Here is a 15593-nt window from a genome sequence, read left to right as displayed (position 1 = left end):
TTTAATACAGTGGTAGTTTGCCCGAAAGTTCAAACTTGTAGCTGAATTTATTTATTTTAACAAACAAAAAAAATCCCCATCGAAATGAATTGAAATGTCACTCAAATCTAAAAAAAAAAAATCACAAAAAAATAAAATAAAAAAATCTACCAAACAACAAGGTACCGGTGAACTGAATCCAGTTCTTAAGTGGACCCAAAAGGGAACCAACCAAAAAGCGACTTGGTTCCTTTTGTGTTCATATTGTAAAATCCTTTGAAAACAGGATCCAGTTCTGATTGGCTGTCAGTTGATAACAAACTAATGTCGGAGAAGTGAATTAGAAGCGCTGTGTCTTCACACTGTAGAGAACCAAACCACAAGTGGCTCATTCATCAAAGTGAACTGTTAATCAGACGTGAGAAATCAAACCAAATAGAAATACTCCAGATGCGATCCAGATTTGGTTCACTTCAAAGAGGTCTGAATTGACTTCACGTGAGAGGCCGATTACAATCCTGTTTAAACGGAACCACAAAAAAAAAAAAAACCTCAACAAACAAAAAAGCACATTTTTATTTGGCTCATTTGATCGAGGATCCACTTCTCTTTGTTCACACTATATGCAAATCCAATTTGTTTCTCAAATGGGATCCTGGTGTTCTACTTTTTATTTGCAAGTGAAATTATGTTTTGGGTTACATCACAAGAGACACAAAAGCCACTCATACAATATCATACAATATCGAGATATGGTGAAAAGTCTGATTTGGATCTGTCAGTGTGAACAAGGCCTTTCTGGTTCTGTTTTCCTTCAGGCAAAGTGGACTATTTCAACCACCAGAATTTCGGGGGACCAATCTCTTCACATATGCACTAAACACAACAGACAAATCACTCTTACATTACTAAAAGGAAGACTTGAAACCTATGAAAAATCCACCAAATTAATCCGCCGCACTTTGTGTGTGTTTTGTGGTTGTCCAGTGGATTTTAGGAAACATCACAGTCAATAGAGCGGGACTTATCGCTTCTGACCCCCTAAAAAGAAACCATTACTCGAAGTAGGGATTTGTCTTTATCGGCTGGTAATCTGTAATATCCTATATTTCGTTGACGACATCTGCACATTTTTCATGGCTTGCTCTCCAGAAATTCATTGTAACATGCAGAGCTGCAGCTAACACATATTTTTTTTTACAATCATATGTGACATATTGATGTCGAAAAATGAGTCACACACAGTGAGCCTTATTTCAGAAATTTGGTTTTGGTATTCTTCAAAATAGAATTATGTCTACAACATAACATTATTATTCCTTATTACGTCATGACCACAGATGTGAATAAGTAGATATGGCACACCTCCCTTGAGATGCATGCCTATGGCGACCCTAAGCTAGGAGGGTCAAAGTCATCAGCGAATTCCATGTGTGTCGACACGACGGCAAGAAAACTCAAAAAGACCAGGGTAACCTTTCACAGGTCAAAATATTTGTTATGGCTTTTCTTTCACAGATGACATATTGATAGCACACAGTTTGCCGTTGACAAAAAAAGTTTACCTGATTAAAATCGGTTAAAAAATGATCAAGTTGCAACTTATTACCAATGTCCGTGCATTGCTTTTAATTGAAAAGTTGCCCCTACCAACATGGCCGCCACGTAGCAACCTGGCATATATTTTTATGAATTATACAACCCAAACAAACGGCAATAGACTAATCAGAAGGCCATATTTTGAGGTCATGAACTCTACTAGCTAGGCTAGCATAGCAACTGTTGCTATGCTAGCCTGGCGACTGTTTGTGGACAATCCAAAATTAGATATCTACGACAACTAGAATGTAATGAAGAATTGTTGTGCTATATTTGGAGGTAATTACTGACTTCTTTGTTGAGTACCTTTTACGAAATGTGATTTTTGAAGATTTCATGATGTAGATGAACTTTTAATTGATAAACAAGGTATAAGTTTGACCTACAGAAGCATTATTGGCTCGAATCTTGGAGTCTACCTGTGTGACCTGCGACTTATTTTGCTTTATCACAACAATTCATCAAATGACTAATTGTTTTTAATTTCAAGTGGACTGCAATTTGAATGCTCAAAAACATTTGCCAATAGATTCTCTCAATGTAGGCTGTGTAAATATTTTGTAAAGTTGGTACCCGACTGGACCACAAAGCTGACATTTGAAGTGAATGAAGAGCTTGTTGGTTTCTTGGGTCATCTTGTTTTTCTTCCTTTTGGTTGGACATAAAGTGCGAGTTGTTGCAGCCCTCAGTCGCGCTTTTCTATCTTGTTTTGGAATCGGGCCCTGTCTCGTCGTAGGTCACAGTCGTCCTCTTTGTTTACGCCGCACACCCGGCTGCGTGTTTCCTCGCTGGATGCTGGGTGAGGCATGTTGGAAAAAGTGGCGTTTTCAGGACGCTGGTTCGAACACTCTCACAAGAAGGACCATTCTGATTTTTACTTGATTTCAACCAAAGAAGTATTTATTCAGCTTTGCCATTTGTTTAGCAGGGCTGCAGAGTGACCTTGTGTTCAGACCTTCTGCCTCACAGTTCTGTGGTTCTGGGTTCGAAACCCATCTTAGGTAGTCCTGTGAGCAGAAGTGGCAAATCCAGGTCCAGAAAGTAGAAACCCTGCCACAGTTTGGCTTTAGCTCCAGGTGCTAGCTAGCTAGCTAGCTCCATTGGTGCTCGTTTACCTGCTAGGGAGGAAGCTAGCTAGCTAGCATCAGGGGCTAAAGCCAAACTGTGGCATTTGTCCGGTTGGCAATGCGTGACTAATAGAAAGTGAAGTACACTGTGTAACTGCGACTGGTCCCACAATTTCAATGCCGGGGCAAGTTTCCTCTTTTTTTTGGAAATGGGAATATGGTCACCCTATGCTAGCTAGCTAGCTCCATTGGTGCTCGTTTACCTGTTAGGGAGGAAGCTAGCATCAGGGGCTAAAGCCAAACTGTGGCATTTAGCCCCAGGTAATAGCTAGCTAGCTCCATCTCTTTTACCTGCCAGGGAGGAAGCTAGCTAGCTAGCTAGCATCAGGAGCTAAAGCCAAACTGTGGCAGATTTTTTTACTTTCTGGACCTGGATTTGCCTCTGCCTGTGAGGAGTTTGTGTTCTTCCCGTGATACCGTGGGGTTTCTTTGGGTTTTTTGGCTTCCCAAAAACATGTCCGTTCGGTACATTGAGTCGATAAATGAAATTATTTTGAGGCCCGTAAAAGTTGTTTCAAATTTAAAGCTAGCTGATGCAGCTACATGTTTTCTTTCAAATAAACCCTCTTATCTTGTGTGCTGTGCTTCATTGTTGTGACATTAGCCACTGTCCTTGTTAGCATCAATTAACCTTTGTGTGTGTGAGAGAAAGAGAGAGCGCTGGCCACTGCAGACAAGGAAGTGAGCGGTGAATTAGTCCATTGTTTAGCTCATTAGAGCCACTTTTGTGCGGAAGGTGGCAGCTGTTAATCTTGGCACTTGGCGGCACTCTGGCCTCTGGGCGGTCACATGATCTCACACGCTCACTCATGCAGTTGGTTTTATGGCAGCGATGCGCCATAAATACATAAAGCATCTTCTTGTTCTGCATCACTTTTTTTTGTTGCATCCATCCTAAATGTTCCACTCGGAATTCCAACAGGAAGTTTGAGTGGTGGACACCATGTGACCAGAAGATACCATCTTGACCCGTTTTAGATTTTTTTCAATGTGACGTCACACATACTTCTGGCTGGCAATGGCGAGAAAATGGGATGAATGGGCTTAAATAATGATTTTAGTCTTGTTTTCTACCGCCTAGGGCTGGGCAATACATCAAATGAATTCGATACATCGGCATTTTAAAAATCGAATCGTTGAAAATTTGCTAAATCGGGAAATCGAATTTTGTCTTTTGGATTATTAAAAGCTGTTGTGTTACATTCAAATGTTTTTGTAAAATTGTAATTTTGCACAAGTGGCAGAATGCTGGATGGGTGCTTTACAAGACACGTTTACAATAGCTACCAACTACTTCATTGTAGCATTTAAGAAAAAACTAACAGGTTCATAGATGAGACATTGTGAGAATTTAGATTGCTCGGATTCATTTAGCAGATTAGCTCTTTTGACGCTGGAATGGGTAGAGTGCAATCAAGCTGATGCTAGCTAACGGCAGCCATTATGTTTGCTTTGTTTTATACATGCCTGTGAGAGAATGTCTTCCATAAACCAGATGATGGCGGTCTGGTTCCCAGACTGTCGTGTTAAAAGTGTACTTTGCCTCCAAGCAGTCCAACATACATTAAAACACCAAAAAAACTGTCAGTTGGTTGGCTGGAACTGATTAACAGCCTATCAATTAATTTCAATTGAGATTATTGATTTGAGTTACAAGCTTGGTGATGGAACCGAACTCAACCTTAAATATTTCTTGACAATAATATGTTATATGTGACCTCACTAGCCTAAACATGACATTCTGATTAATACAACATTTTTGGAATATGAGTTATGAAGCAAAATCCAGCCATTTTTTTCATCTTAGGCGGCGGCCATTTTGCCACTCGCTGTCGACTGAAGATGGCATCAGAGTTGCTTAGGGTTCAGGCAACGGCCAATCACAGCTCACGTGTTTTCTCAAGCTGCGCTGTGATTGGTTGTTACCTGAGCAACTGTGATGTCATCTTCGGTCGACAGCAAGTGGCAAAATGGCCGCCCCCTGAGATGGATAAAAACGGCTGGATTTTGCTTCGCAATATTCATATTCCATTAACGCAATGTTAACCAGAATGCCATATTTAGACTAGTGGGGCTACATAGAACTTAATATTGTAAAAAAAAAAATTGGGGTGTTGACCTCCCCTTTTAATAACTCACTGGATGTACATGGCAGGGGATAGGAACTGAACCAGCCCATAAATAGCGTAAATCCGCTCATAAATGACGGTAGGGCTGCATATATTAAAAAATATTGTGGCACATGTAATATGCATATCTCAACGTTATCTACTAAATTAATACTTTCAAGTCTCTTGAAGAATATTTCTATCTGTTTCCGTTTTGCAGCAATTAGCATTAGAAAATAGCTAAGTTTCATCATTATTCACAAATCTGTTTAAAACACTGGTGAAAATGGCTTTTTGTAACATGGCCCTGGTTGATCTCTTATACTCTGCTGCCACCTGCTAGCTGTTTTTGTAATATCTACCATTGCTTTTCTGTATGCTCTAGCATATAAAAACGTATAAATACATCTTTGGGACCATGGCAATATTTAAAATAGAACGTTTTTATACATTTTTGGGAGCAAATGAGTTCAACATATTGTTTGTGCCCACCCACGAGTATGCAATTCTCCACTCTACTGGTTTTAAAGCGACTTTTTGCCTCCCGCAGGTTGGGATGTCCTGAGTTCCTGTCAACGTGCCCGGAGCGAGCGCTGTGCTGATGGGAGCGTCTGTGCCACCATGAGCTTACAAGATGGCAGCTGCAGCTACGCCAGCAGCGCCAACATGGCCGCCGCTAGCGGCAGCATGCGGCGGCGCCTGGAGGACCAGGACTTCGCCCTTCGCGTGTACCCGGGCTCCCTGGCCGAGGGCACCATCTACTGCCCGGTGGGCGCCCGCAAGAACACCACGGCGGCCGAGGCCATCGAGTGCCTCATCGAGCGGCTGCGCCTGGACCGTACCAAGTGCTACGTGCTGGCCGAGGTCAAGGAGTTCGGCGGCGAGGAGTGGATCCTCAACCCCGGCGACTGCCCCGTGCAGCGCATGATGCTGTGGCCCCGGAGCGCCCTGGAGAACCGCGGCGGCCTGGGCAGCGGCGACGACTACCGCTTCCTGCTGCGGGAAAAGAACCTGGACGGGTCCATCCACTACGGCGGCAGCTTGCAGATGTGGCTGCGGGTGACGGAGGAGCGCCGGCACATGGTGGAGCGGGGCTTTCTCCCGCAGCCGGCGGGGAGCGACCCCCCGACCGACCTCTGCGCTCTGCCCGAACTCACCGAGCGCGCCCTTTTGGAGAGCCTGCGGGCGCGTTTCCGCCAGGAGAAGATCTACACGTATATCGGGAGTATCCTCATCGTGGTCAACCCCTTCCAGTTCCTGCCCATCTACAACCCCAAGTACGTCAAACTGTACGACAACCACGCGCTGGGCAAGCTGGAGCCGCATATTTACGCCGTGGCCGACGTGGCCTACCACGCCATGCTGCAGCGGCGCCGCAATCAGTGCATTGTCATTTCGGGCGAGAGCGGCTCGGGGAAGACGCAGAGCACCAACTTCCTCATTCACCACCTGACCGCCCTCAGCCAGAAGGGCTTCGCCAGCGGCGTGGAGCAGATCATCCTGGGGGCGGGGCCTGTGCTGGAGGTAAGACTTTTTGTTGTTGTTGTTGAACCATTTCCTCGGCGGCTTTAATTATACACCGTCTTACGACAGCATGCTTATTGTTTTCATACTTTATTGAACATCAAAAATTCCAAACTAAAACCCAAATGCTAACTAGGGCCCGACTGATATGCTTTTTTTTTAGGTCGGTGCCAATACCGATTTTTGGCAGAAAAAAAATACTGATTCATCTGCAAATTATTTAAAAATACATATAAATTGCATAAAATTACTAGCTCCCATGGTGCTCGTTTAGCTGCTTGGAAGCTAGCTTTGTGCTCGTTTACCTGTTATTAAGATAGCTATCTTGAATCAGAAGCTAAAGCCAAACTTTGGCAGGGTTTTTACTTTCAGGTGCTAGCTAGCTAGCTAGCTCCCGAGCTAGCTCCCATGGTGCTCGTTTAGCTGCTTGGAAGCTAGCTTTGTGCTCGTTTACCTGCTATTAAGATAGCTAGCTTGCATCAGAAGCTAAAGCCAAACTTTGGCAGGGTTTTTACTTTCAGGTACCAGCTAGCTAGCTCCCTAGTTAGCTCCCATGGTGCTCTTTTATCTCCCAGAGAGCTAGCTAGCTAGCTAGCATCAGAAGCTAAAGCCAAAATGTGGCAGGTTTTTTACTTTCTGGACCTGGATTTGCTACGTCTGCTTGCCTTAGTATTTAGTCATGGTTGGTTTTAAAGAAATGACTTGTCGGGGCCGATGGGAGTGCCGAACAAGATGCAATACTTTCTGTTCAACTGCCGTATCATCTTAAAATGTCACTGTGAATGATGTCTTCTTTCAAAAGCAAAACAAACATCATCTCGGCCATTTGACTTCATTTAGTCGGGGATTCCCATCACTCGGGTGCCGCGCAGCTGCCTCGGTCTCATCCTCGGGCCTCACTTCCCGCTCATATGTTCTAAATTAGACGCGGAGTGGGTGACAAAAGCCCTGATGAAATCCAAAGAGAAGGCCTGGGAATGCCGGCGCTCATGAGTGGAGGCATGAAGCGGATTAGAAACGTCCCGTGTGCTATTTTTTGCACACATGACATTCATATGGAGAATACATGTGATATGACCTAGAAACCGAGTTTGCCCAATCTCTGCATTGACGGGGGGAAAAAAAACCTCATGAAATGTTGCCTAATCCGGCCTGGATTAGAAAATCAATAATGGATTAAGGATTATGAAATTTCATTGGGGAATGTTTGGCGAGGCGACGTCGTCGCTAAACGACTTCGATTTGTGTCATTTGCAGCTGGACATGCGTGACCTAGTGAACTCGGGATCATCTTCTTCTCCTGTCCCCCCCCCCCCCCCCTAAATTTGTAATGTAGTTGTCCGGCATGTGTTATCCTGTCAGGATGCATGTGGAGGTCTTGTCCGCATGCAGCTGTGCATTGTTGACTCGCAGACCGCTCGTTTTGTCATCTGGAAAATGTGAACGCAGCTGACGGCTTCCAGCGCAGCTGCGTCGGCGTCTTGGCTCTTGCCAGGAAATCGGCAAATGATGGCACGTCTCATGAATGCCGTTTCGAGTACAATCATTCCAAAGCAAAGGTAGCATCCTTAAATTGGGTGCACGTCGATTGGGCCGAATTTGAGATCTTTTTTGAAAAAAAATATTGTGAGGGAATTTAAAAAAGGGCTGATGTTAGATTTTGATGATATGATAACGGAGCAAAAATATTGCAGTATGAAAATAGTTGCTCTAAAAATAGCTTCTTCTTTTTTCTTCCATTGAACGCATTCAATTTTATTTCAAATCACTGACGATGCTTCCTGGTTTTCCACCAATCGGCCGCCACCTCAAATGCTAGACACATCCAGATGACAGCCTGTTTGCGGTGTTGTTGTGGCCTCCCGCGGAACCCGAGCCCCCCCCCGTCTCCCGTCCGGCCCCCTCCACCAGATGCTTCCCATCCAGATGTCCTCGGTGCACTAAAGCAGGCCCCCGAGGGACCCGGCCTGTCTCCTGTGGCTGATGGATGGTTCCAGGTAGTGCCTGGGCCCTCCGTCCTCAACGTCTTTTTGAAGGCTTGGCCGCCTTGAGAGCGTTTGAGCTGGAGAAGGTGTAGGCGGCCACAAATGGGCCAGGATGGACGGCAGCTCCTCGCTTTCAAGTTGTCCATCTTGAGCTCGGTGTATAGTTACAGCAGCAGAAGAGTTGAACTCGCTCACCCGAGACAAAAGGGAAGGACTTTTGCAGCCGCCGTCCATTGTGGCGCCTTTGTCCCCTTTGTGTCTTTCAGCTTGTGTAGTTCCCTCTGCTCGTTCTGTATCGCTGTCACCGTATCCCTCTAAGGTAACCAATCCGTACCGTGATTTTTGGGCCAGTAACTTTTCAGTACTTGTTTTGATCATAAAAAGAGAAGCACTTTTGTACTGAGTAATGTCTCTCAGTTCAAGTTAAGTTATTGGAATGCAACTTTTTTGAACGGCAGACTGCCTCTTATTTATCAACTAATTGTACATATGTGACAATATATCACCAGTAATGGGACAATGTGATTTTCTTGGAATGTTGTTGAAAATAATATCACAATATCTGTTTTTTTTTTTTTTTTTTTTACTCATTAGCACTCCCAGACATTTTCACTGAAGCAACCCCCTTCGCTCTCGGCTGTTTTACTGGATTTTGACAGATTTTGCAAGGCCCACGAAATATTGTGTTCTATTGTTGTAAAAGTAGAGTTAGTCTCTTCTTTTATCAGGGAAAAAAAAAATCTGTGTTTCCATTTTGCAGCAATTAGCATTAGAATATAGCTAAGTTTCATCAATATTCACGTTCCTGTTGAAAACACTGGCAAAAAGAGCTTTTTGCAACCTTGCCCTGGCTGGTCTCTTATACTCTGCTGCCACCTGCTGGCCTTTTTTTTGGTAATAATTACCATTGCTTCAAGCGTTCTCTTCAGTTCAGAGGCTGCATCATCACGTTTTGGGGAGCAAATGGGTTAATGTGGGAAATTGTGATTGTGACAGTGATCAGCATCTTCACATAAATAATGACCAAAACGGCAATTATTCATAACTTAAAGGTAATATGAGCACATTTATTTTCAGAAGTGTGTGTGTGTGTGTGTCTGAAACGTGTATGGTTCCCTCTTTCTGTATATTTCTGACCGTATTGTGACGGTGGCATTCTGCTGCTCTTTCTGCGTGTCTGTGGCTGCGCGGGTCCCCTCGGCTTTTTATCTTTTATAGACCAATTTTCCCGCTCTTATTAGATTGTTGTGAATGTCCTGTGACTTTTGCCCTTTTTGTGAATTTTTGTGACGATCTGCTTGCTGTTTGAACACACATTGACTCGACATTGCAACGTGTTTGCTAGCTGTCACGGATGCGCCCTTCCGAGTCGCTGTTAGCGCTTCCACGCCGGTAATCCGTGTCCTCTGGGCAAGCCAGCATTCTTCCATGATCTCCCAAACATCTGTTTACTGGATTATCGTCCTCACATTCTGTCCTTCTCGAGAGCATTCCTGCTTTTCTTTCTCAGCAAAGCCCAGGAAGGACATTTTCGCAGTTTGGGCTGCGGACAGCTGGTCTTAGTGGACTCCCATTGTTGGCCCGTCCGCAAACCCAGAAAGATCCAAGACGTCGCAAGGTCGCACATTTGAAAGATGTTTCTACGGGACAACACGTCGACACCGGCTCTGGTGCAACATGTCTTTGTTTTTGTGGTTTTGTCTTGACTACAAAGTAGAGGCCAGTCAGATTCCACATTTCAGGCTAACGCTAGCATTTGCTATGTTAGCACTTATTTGCTATGTACTTAAGCATCACTGGCACTACTTTCCAGAGGCGTTTGAAAATTTGAATATAGCCGCCGTACACTAATCAGACTTCCCAGTCTCCTACCAAGGTGATGTGCGCTGTTAGCATTAGCCACAGCTGCTACATTGGTAGCATGACTTATTAACAACGTATAATATAACAAATATAACACAAAATGTTATCGATGATAAACTTTTCGTTTTCGTTTCCGAATCTTCTGCCGCGTGACCTCCTTTTGCTCTGCTTCTGTTAGCTAGCCTGATTCCCATTGGTGCGGCGGGGGTGTCGACGGTCACGCATTCTTAAAAATCACATTATAGATCCAAGGTGGGGTTATAGAGGGATGATTCCCCCCCCCCCCCCACAGATTATTGTAATATAATACATGGTTATGTTAAATGCTACATATAGCATTGATAACTATTCTTACTGCCGTTTGTCTCGCATTCACTCTTTCTTTGTAGCCTTTATTCATTCATAGTTGGCTATTCACATCTGTAATTATTTGCTAGTATTTCATATTTGCATACTGCTGCTTACATTTTACTGAGTTGAGATTTTTGTGATTGTTTTCCTTATTCATTATTTTGTTAATATAGATAAAGTGTTATTGTGTTTTGTATTTAGACTGTTGAATACAATTGATTTAGCTTGTTAGCGTATTAGTCAAGATGCTAAATTTAAAGTGGAAGTTGACCTTAAACCTTTCTTGACAATAATATGTTATATGTGACCTCACTTGTCTAAACATGACATTTTGATTAATATTCCATTTGTGGAATTTGAGTTATGAAGCAAAATCCAGACATTTTTATCCACCACAGGGGGGCGGCCATTTTGCCACTTGCTGTCGACTGAAGATGACATCACAGTTGTTCAAGGAACGACCAATCACAGCTCACCTTTCGGACTCAATGTTGCTCAGGTCTCAGGTGACGACCAATCACAGCTCAGAAAGGTGAGCTCTGATTGGTCGTTCCCTGAGCAACTGTGATGTCATCTTCAGTCGACAGCAAGTGGCAAAATGGCCGTCCCCTGAGATGGATAAAAAGGGCTGGATTTAGCTGCTTAACTCATGATCTGCTAATGCAATATTAACCAGAATACCATATTTAGACCGGGGGGGGGGGGGGGGGCATAGAACACATTATCAAAAATTTTGGATGGGTTGACTTCCCCTTTAAATGGCTCAAGCAAAAAGAGTCAAGTTGTGCTCAATATAAATATATATATATATATATATATATATATATATATATATATATATATATATATATATATATATATATATATATATATATATATATATATATGGTCGCCATTGTTCTTTTTGCCTTTTTAGCACGTAGACTAGTAGTTAAAAAAGGTTCCAAAATGTGACGCTGACTGCAAAACACAGCTGGAAGTCCTGGAATTGGGGGGAAAGCTTTCATCTGCGTGCCGTGGCACCCCCAAGGACGTATTGCTTTAATGTTTTATGTTCCACGCTACATGTTCCCATTGCACAGCCAAGTCAGCCTTGGAATAAGCGAAGGAAGTCCACACGTGGTGTTGGGGACGTAAGAGACTTGAGTGGAAGTGGCCTAATGCTCCAAATGAGTCTGATTCAATCAGAACGTCTTCATGTGGCGTCGCCGCCATCACTAGCAGATGCGATTACAAGCATTAGCTGCAAAGAAGCCATCTGGGCCGCTTGGGCTAACGAAATCTACGCAAGTGCTCTTCCAGTCGAGCTCCGACTGGCGTTTAGGCGACGAGAATGCCGCACGTTGGTTCATCCGTTGAACCCCCCAGACGAGGGATGTTCTATACCACAAGTGCTCAACTCTTGAGTCGTTACTAGTCAGGTTTCCATCCAAATGTTTAGAATTTTTTTTTAAACAAATTTACTGAAAATGCACAAAACGGACATGCGACTTCTGCCCGTTCCATCTGTTCTTCTTTTAGGAATATTGAGAGGGGGCAGCGGAGTCCCAAGTGTCATTCTAGTTGGAGTTTTCTTATTATCAATGTGATGAATACAATGTATGAGTGGAGGTGTGTGTGTGTGTGTGTGTGTGTTGTTTATTTTGCCTCAGGCCTTTGTGCGCGCGCTGGCCTCATGTTAATCATGCTAAATCCTCCTGCTGGAATAGATAGGCAACTGTTTTGGCTTTCATTTGAAATTTAAAGCTGCTTAATCTTCATATGTGCTGCTGCTGCAAAAAAAACAAAACAAAGCCAAACCCCCATTCTGTTTTGGTGGACCAGGAAGTTAATCATTTAATAATCTAATCTCCTTACTAAACCTTTCTCATTTTTGACTTTTAATTTTTAAATAATGGGTATTTCCATTTATATTCTGTCAGTACTTGGGTTATCCGAACTACGATTACCACCCCACACACCGCCCCTGCAGAATTTTAATTTTATTATTAACTCATTCACTGCCATTGACGGCTATAGACGTCAAAAATTCATTTGAACTATTTCTATTAGTTCAACATTTTTTCCCACTTTTTTTAACAAGAGTATAAAAACCTAGAATTTTTTTTATTGTACATTTAGAACAGATATAAAATTTGTTAACTAGGGAAATCCATCCATCCATCCATTTTCTTAACCGCTTTTCCTCACAAGGGTCGCGGGGGGTGCTGGAGCCTATCCCAGCAGTCTTCGGGCAGAAGGCGGGGTACACCCTGAACTGGTTGCCAGCCAATCGCAGGAACTAGGGAAGTCATGCAATTCATTATTATTATAAAAATAAAAATAAAATCGCCTGGGTTTTAATAATTTTTTCTTTAAAAAAAAAAAAAGAATATTAAAAATGAAAAAAAAATGTTACAATTACTTTAAAAAAGAAAAAAGAAGAAGAAAAGACTATTAAAAATTCAGGAGTCAGGCGATTAAAATTCTTCGTCATTAATCGCATGGCTTCACTAGTTAAATCACGAATAATCACAAATTTTGTATCTGTTCTAAATGTACAATATATTTTTTCTAAGTTCTATACTCTTGTTAACAAAAGTGGGAAAAAAATGTTAAACTGATAGAAATAGTTAAAATGAATTTTGACGTCTATAGCCGTCAATGGCAGTGAATGAGTTAATTGTAATTTCCAGTCTGTTAGCCATGTTTAAAAAAAAAAACAAAAAAAAAACGTATGTGTATTAAGTATTTATTTAAACCGAAATTTTATTTTTTATATACTTTTAACAAGATTACTAAATGGAGGACCACGACTGCCATTACTATTTGCATTGTACATTTACAAAGAGTAGGAAGTCAATTAAAAAAAGAAAAGAACGAAAGAAACATTGTACTGACGGCTATCATCTTTATTAGGCAACATGTGGCACCCATGTGGAGATTTTATAAGCAGTTTAATAATTGATTATATTAAGCGCTTTGTAAGTGGCTCGTATAAACTGTTCAAAATTAGGTGTTTGCTCACAATTGGGTATGATAAGCTGCCGCCACACTTAAATCTTATCCAAATGACGTGTAGCCATGTATTAAGTCTTTATAAATAATTAATGCCGTTTAGACACAATTTATAAACTGTTTAAATGCCCGTCATAATGGTAGCGTTATTGAGAAGTGCTTTACAATAGTAGATTTCTGAGTATGTCACTGCTATGTTACACTAGCATTTTTTTTTTTTTTTTCAATCTTCCATTTTCAAAATGACAAAACATGACTTGCGTTCAAGCCAAGCCACATTTGGTCACGTTTGCGCTCGTTTGCGCGCAGCTGCCGCTACGTCTCGCCACTGAAAGCCGACTCTTGTGGGTATCCAAATGGTGGATGAGACGAACGAATGGATCGAGTGAATGAGCCGCATGGCGAGACCAACAGCGCAGATGCAGTGGATGAATGCGAGAGTTTCATCTTGTTCAAAGCACAAATAGTGTTTTGTCATTTCAGTTTGGTTCGTTTCTCTTCACTGATTTCTTAAGCGGTGATGCTAGTGCTAATAGCTAGTGCTAATAGCTAATAGATATTATCTTAAAAATGTCATACGATAAGCGGTCCTTATTCAATAAATTGTCTCAACTACCTTAGCCTTGTAGTGTCTCATGTACAGCGAACCCGTGCCTAGTCTTGCTTTACTATTTAGGAAGAGCAAACTTTATTATTGGTTGTCAGTCTTTGTGGTAAGATGAGTTTGCGATGCACGCTTCAAATTTGATAGCAATAAAAAAAAAAATCTCTCGGAGGAATTCTTCAGAAACGTATTGCATTGACTTGAAAAAAAAACCTCCTGTTTTTCTGACAATTTTTTCTGCTTTGCTGCATATTTTTTTCTGTCAATTTTTTTTTTGGGGGGGGGGGAACTATTAAGATAATAAAAATATTCAGGGAAAAAAGGAGGAATTTACTTCCTTCTGCAAACAGGAAAATGAAAGGATGGCATTCTTTTAATTTTCCTAAATTTTCCTATGATTTAAAACCAATCCATGAGCGTTGGCGTTGTTAAACATACACTCACTCCCCTATCTCCCATTTAAAAAAATAAATAAATATTTGACTCAAATAAAACAGCACAGGCTCTAAAATAGACTTTACACAGATCTGATCATCTTATTAGAAACGGCGGGTATTTTGCATTTTGTCATTATTTTCATAACAAGAGATTCCACGCAGCCTTCTGGTTTCGCTGTGCCTTTCAAGTCTGCGGCGTAAAAAACAGACGTGCTGCTATTTCTGGCGCATGCTTGGTCGGGAAAGGAGCCCTGATAGAAGACAGAGCGGGGAGAAAAAGACGGCAAGACGAGAAGGACACAAAAGTGGAAAATGATATAAAGACGGAAATACAGCTCCACATAGTCTGTCATCTAAAATGAAAGGAAGTAGCTCTGTTTTTATTAAATGCCTTTGACAAATCCACCCTTCGTATAGCGCAGTAATTCACCTTCCTCCTTCCAACGCCGGTGCGCATCCATGCGCTGAGACGCGGGACCATAATTCCACAAGTCCTTCCATTTTGGCTCCCGACCCGGCCGGCTCTTGCGCACCCGAGTTCTGAAGTGTCCGCCAGACTCGCCGGCCAAGCTGCAACTATTTGCTTTGGACGCTCACGAGTAGATTTTTGGACACGAGAGATGGCCGAAGTGGAAAGTGGACTTGTTGGCCAAAATCGCAGTAAATCCGCCGTGTTTATGTCAGATTGTTAAAAGTGGTTGATTTCCCCCAGATTTATTTATATTTTTAGGATAGATATGGGATTTGGAGTGATTTGACCTGACTGACACCAAAATCGTAACTATTTCAAATGTCTTAAAATAATAAGATTACAATAAATCTGAAAGAAAAAAAATGTGAATGAGTGAATTTCTAAAAAATAAAACCATGAACACGTAATGTTCAATAGGTAGTGGAAAAAAATTGTATACTGCAAAATGAAACATGTCTCGCTAATGAATGCTAATTGCTAACAGGACGCTCCTGTGTTAACACAAACATTAACACAACACATGCGGCGCCCTGGCGAGTTCATGGAT

General features: G+C 42.2%; 1 protein-coding gene across 7 annotated transcripts in view; it reads left to right on the top strand.

The window, feature by feature from the left end:
- Positions 1 to 15593, top strand: part of LOC144053321 (unconventional myosin-IXAa-like) — a 101137-nt gene that overhangs the window by 17299 nt on the left and 68245 nt on the right. For all 7 annotated transcript variants that reach the window (XM_077567664.1, XM_077567662.1, XM_077567665.1 and 4 more), the window contains exon 2: positions 5364 to 6337. In XM_077567664.1, coding sequence (XP_077423790.1) covers positions 5435 to 6337 — 903 coding nt within the window. In that variant the 5' untranslated portion in view covers positions 5364 to 5434. The remainder of the gene's footprint in view (positions 1 to 5363; positions 6338 to 15593) is intronic.

This window comes from Vanacampus margaritifer, chromosome 6 (genome assembly GCF_051991255.1).
Source record: "Vanacampus margaritifer isolate UIUO_Vmar chromosome 6, RoL_Vmar_1.0, whole genome shotgun sequence".
Classification (NCBI taxonomy): domain Eukaryota; kingdom Metazoa; phylum Chordata; class Actinopteri; order Syngnathiformes; family Syngnathidae; genus Vanacampus; species Vanacampus margaritifer.
This window is presented reverse-complemented; position numbering and strand designations above follow the sequence as displayed.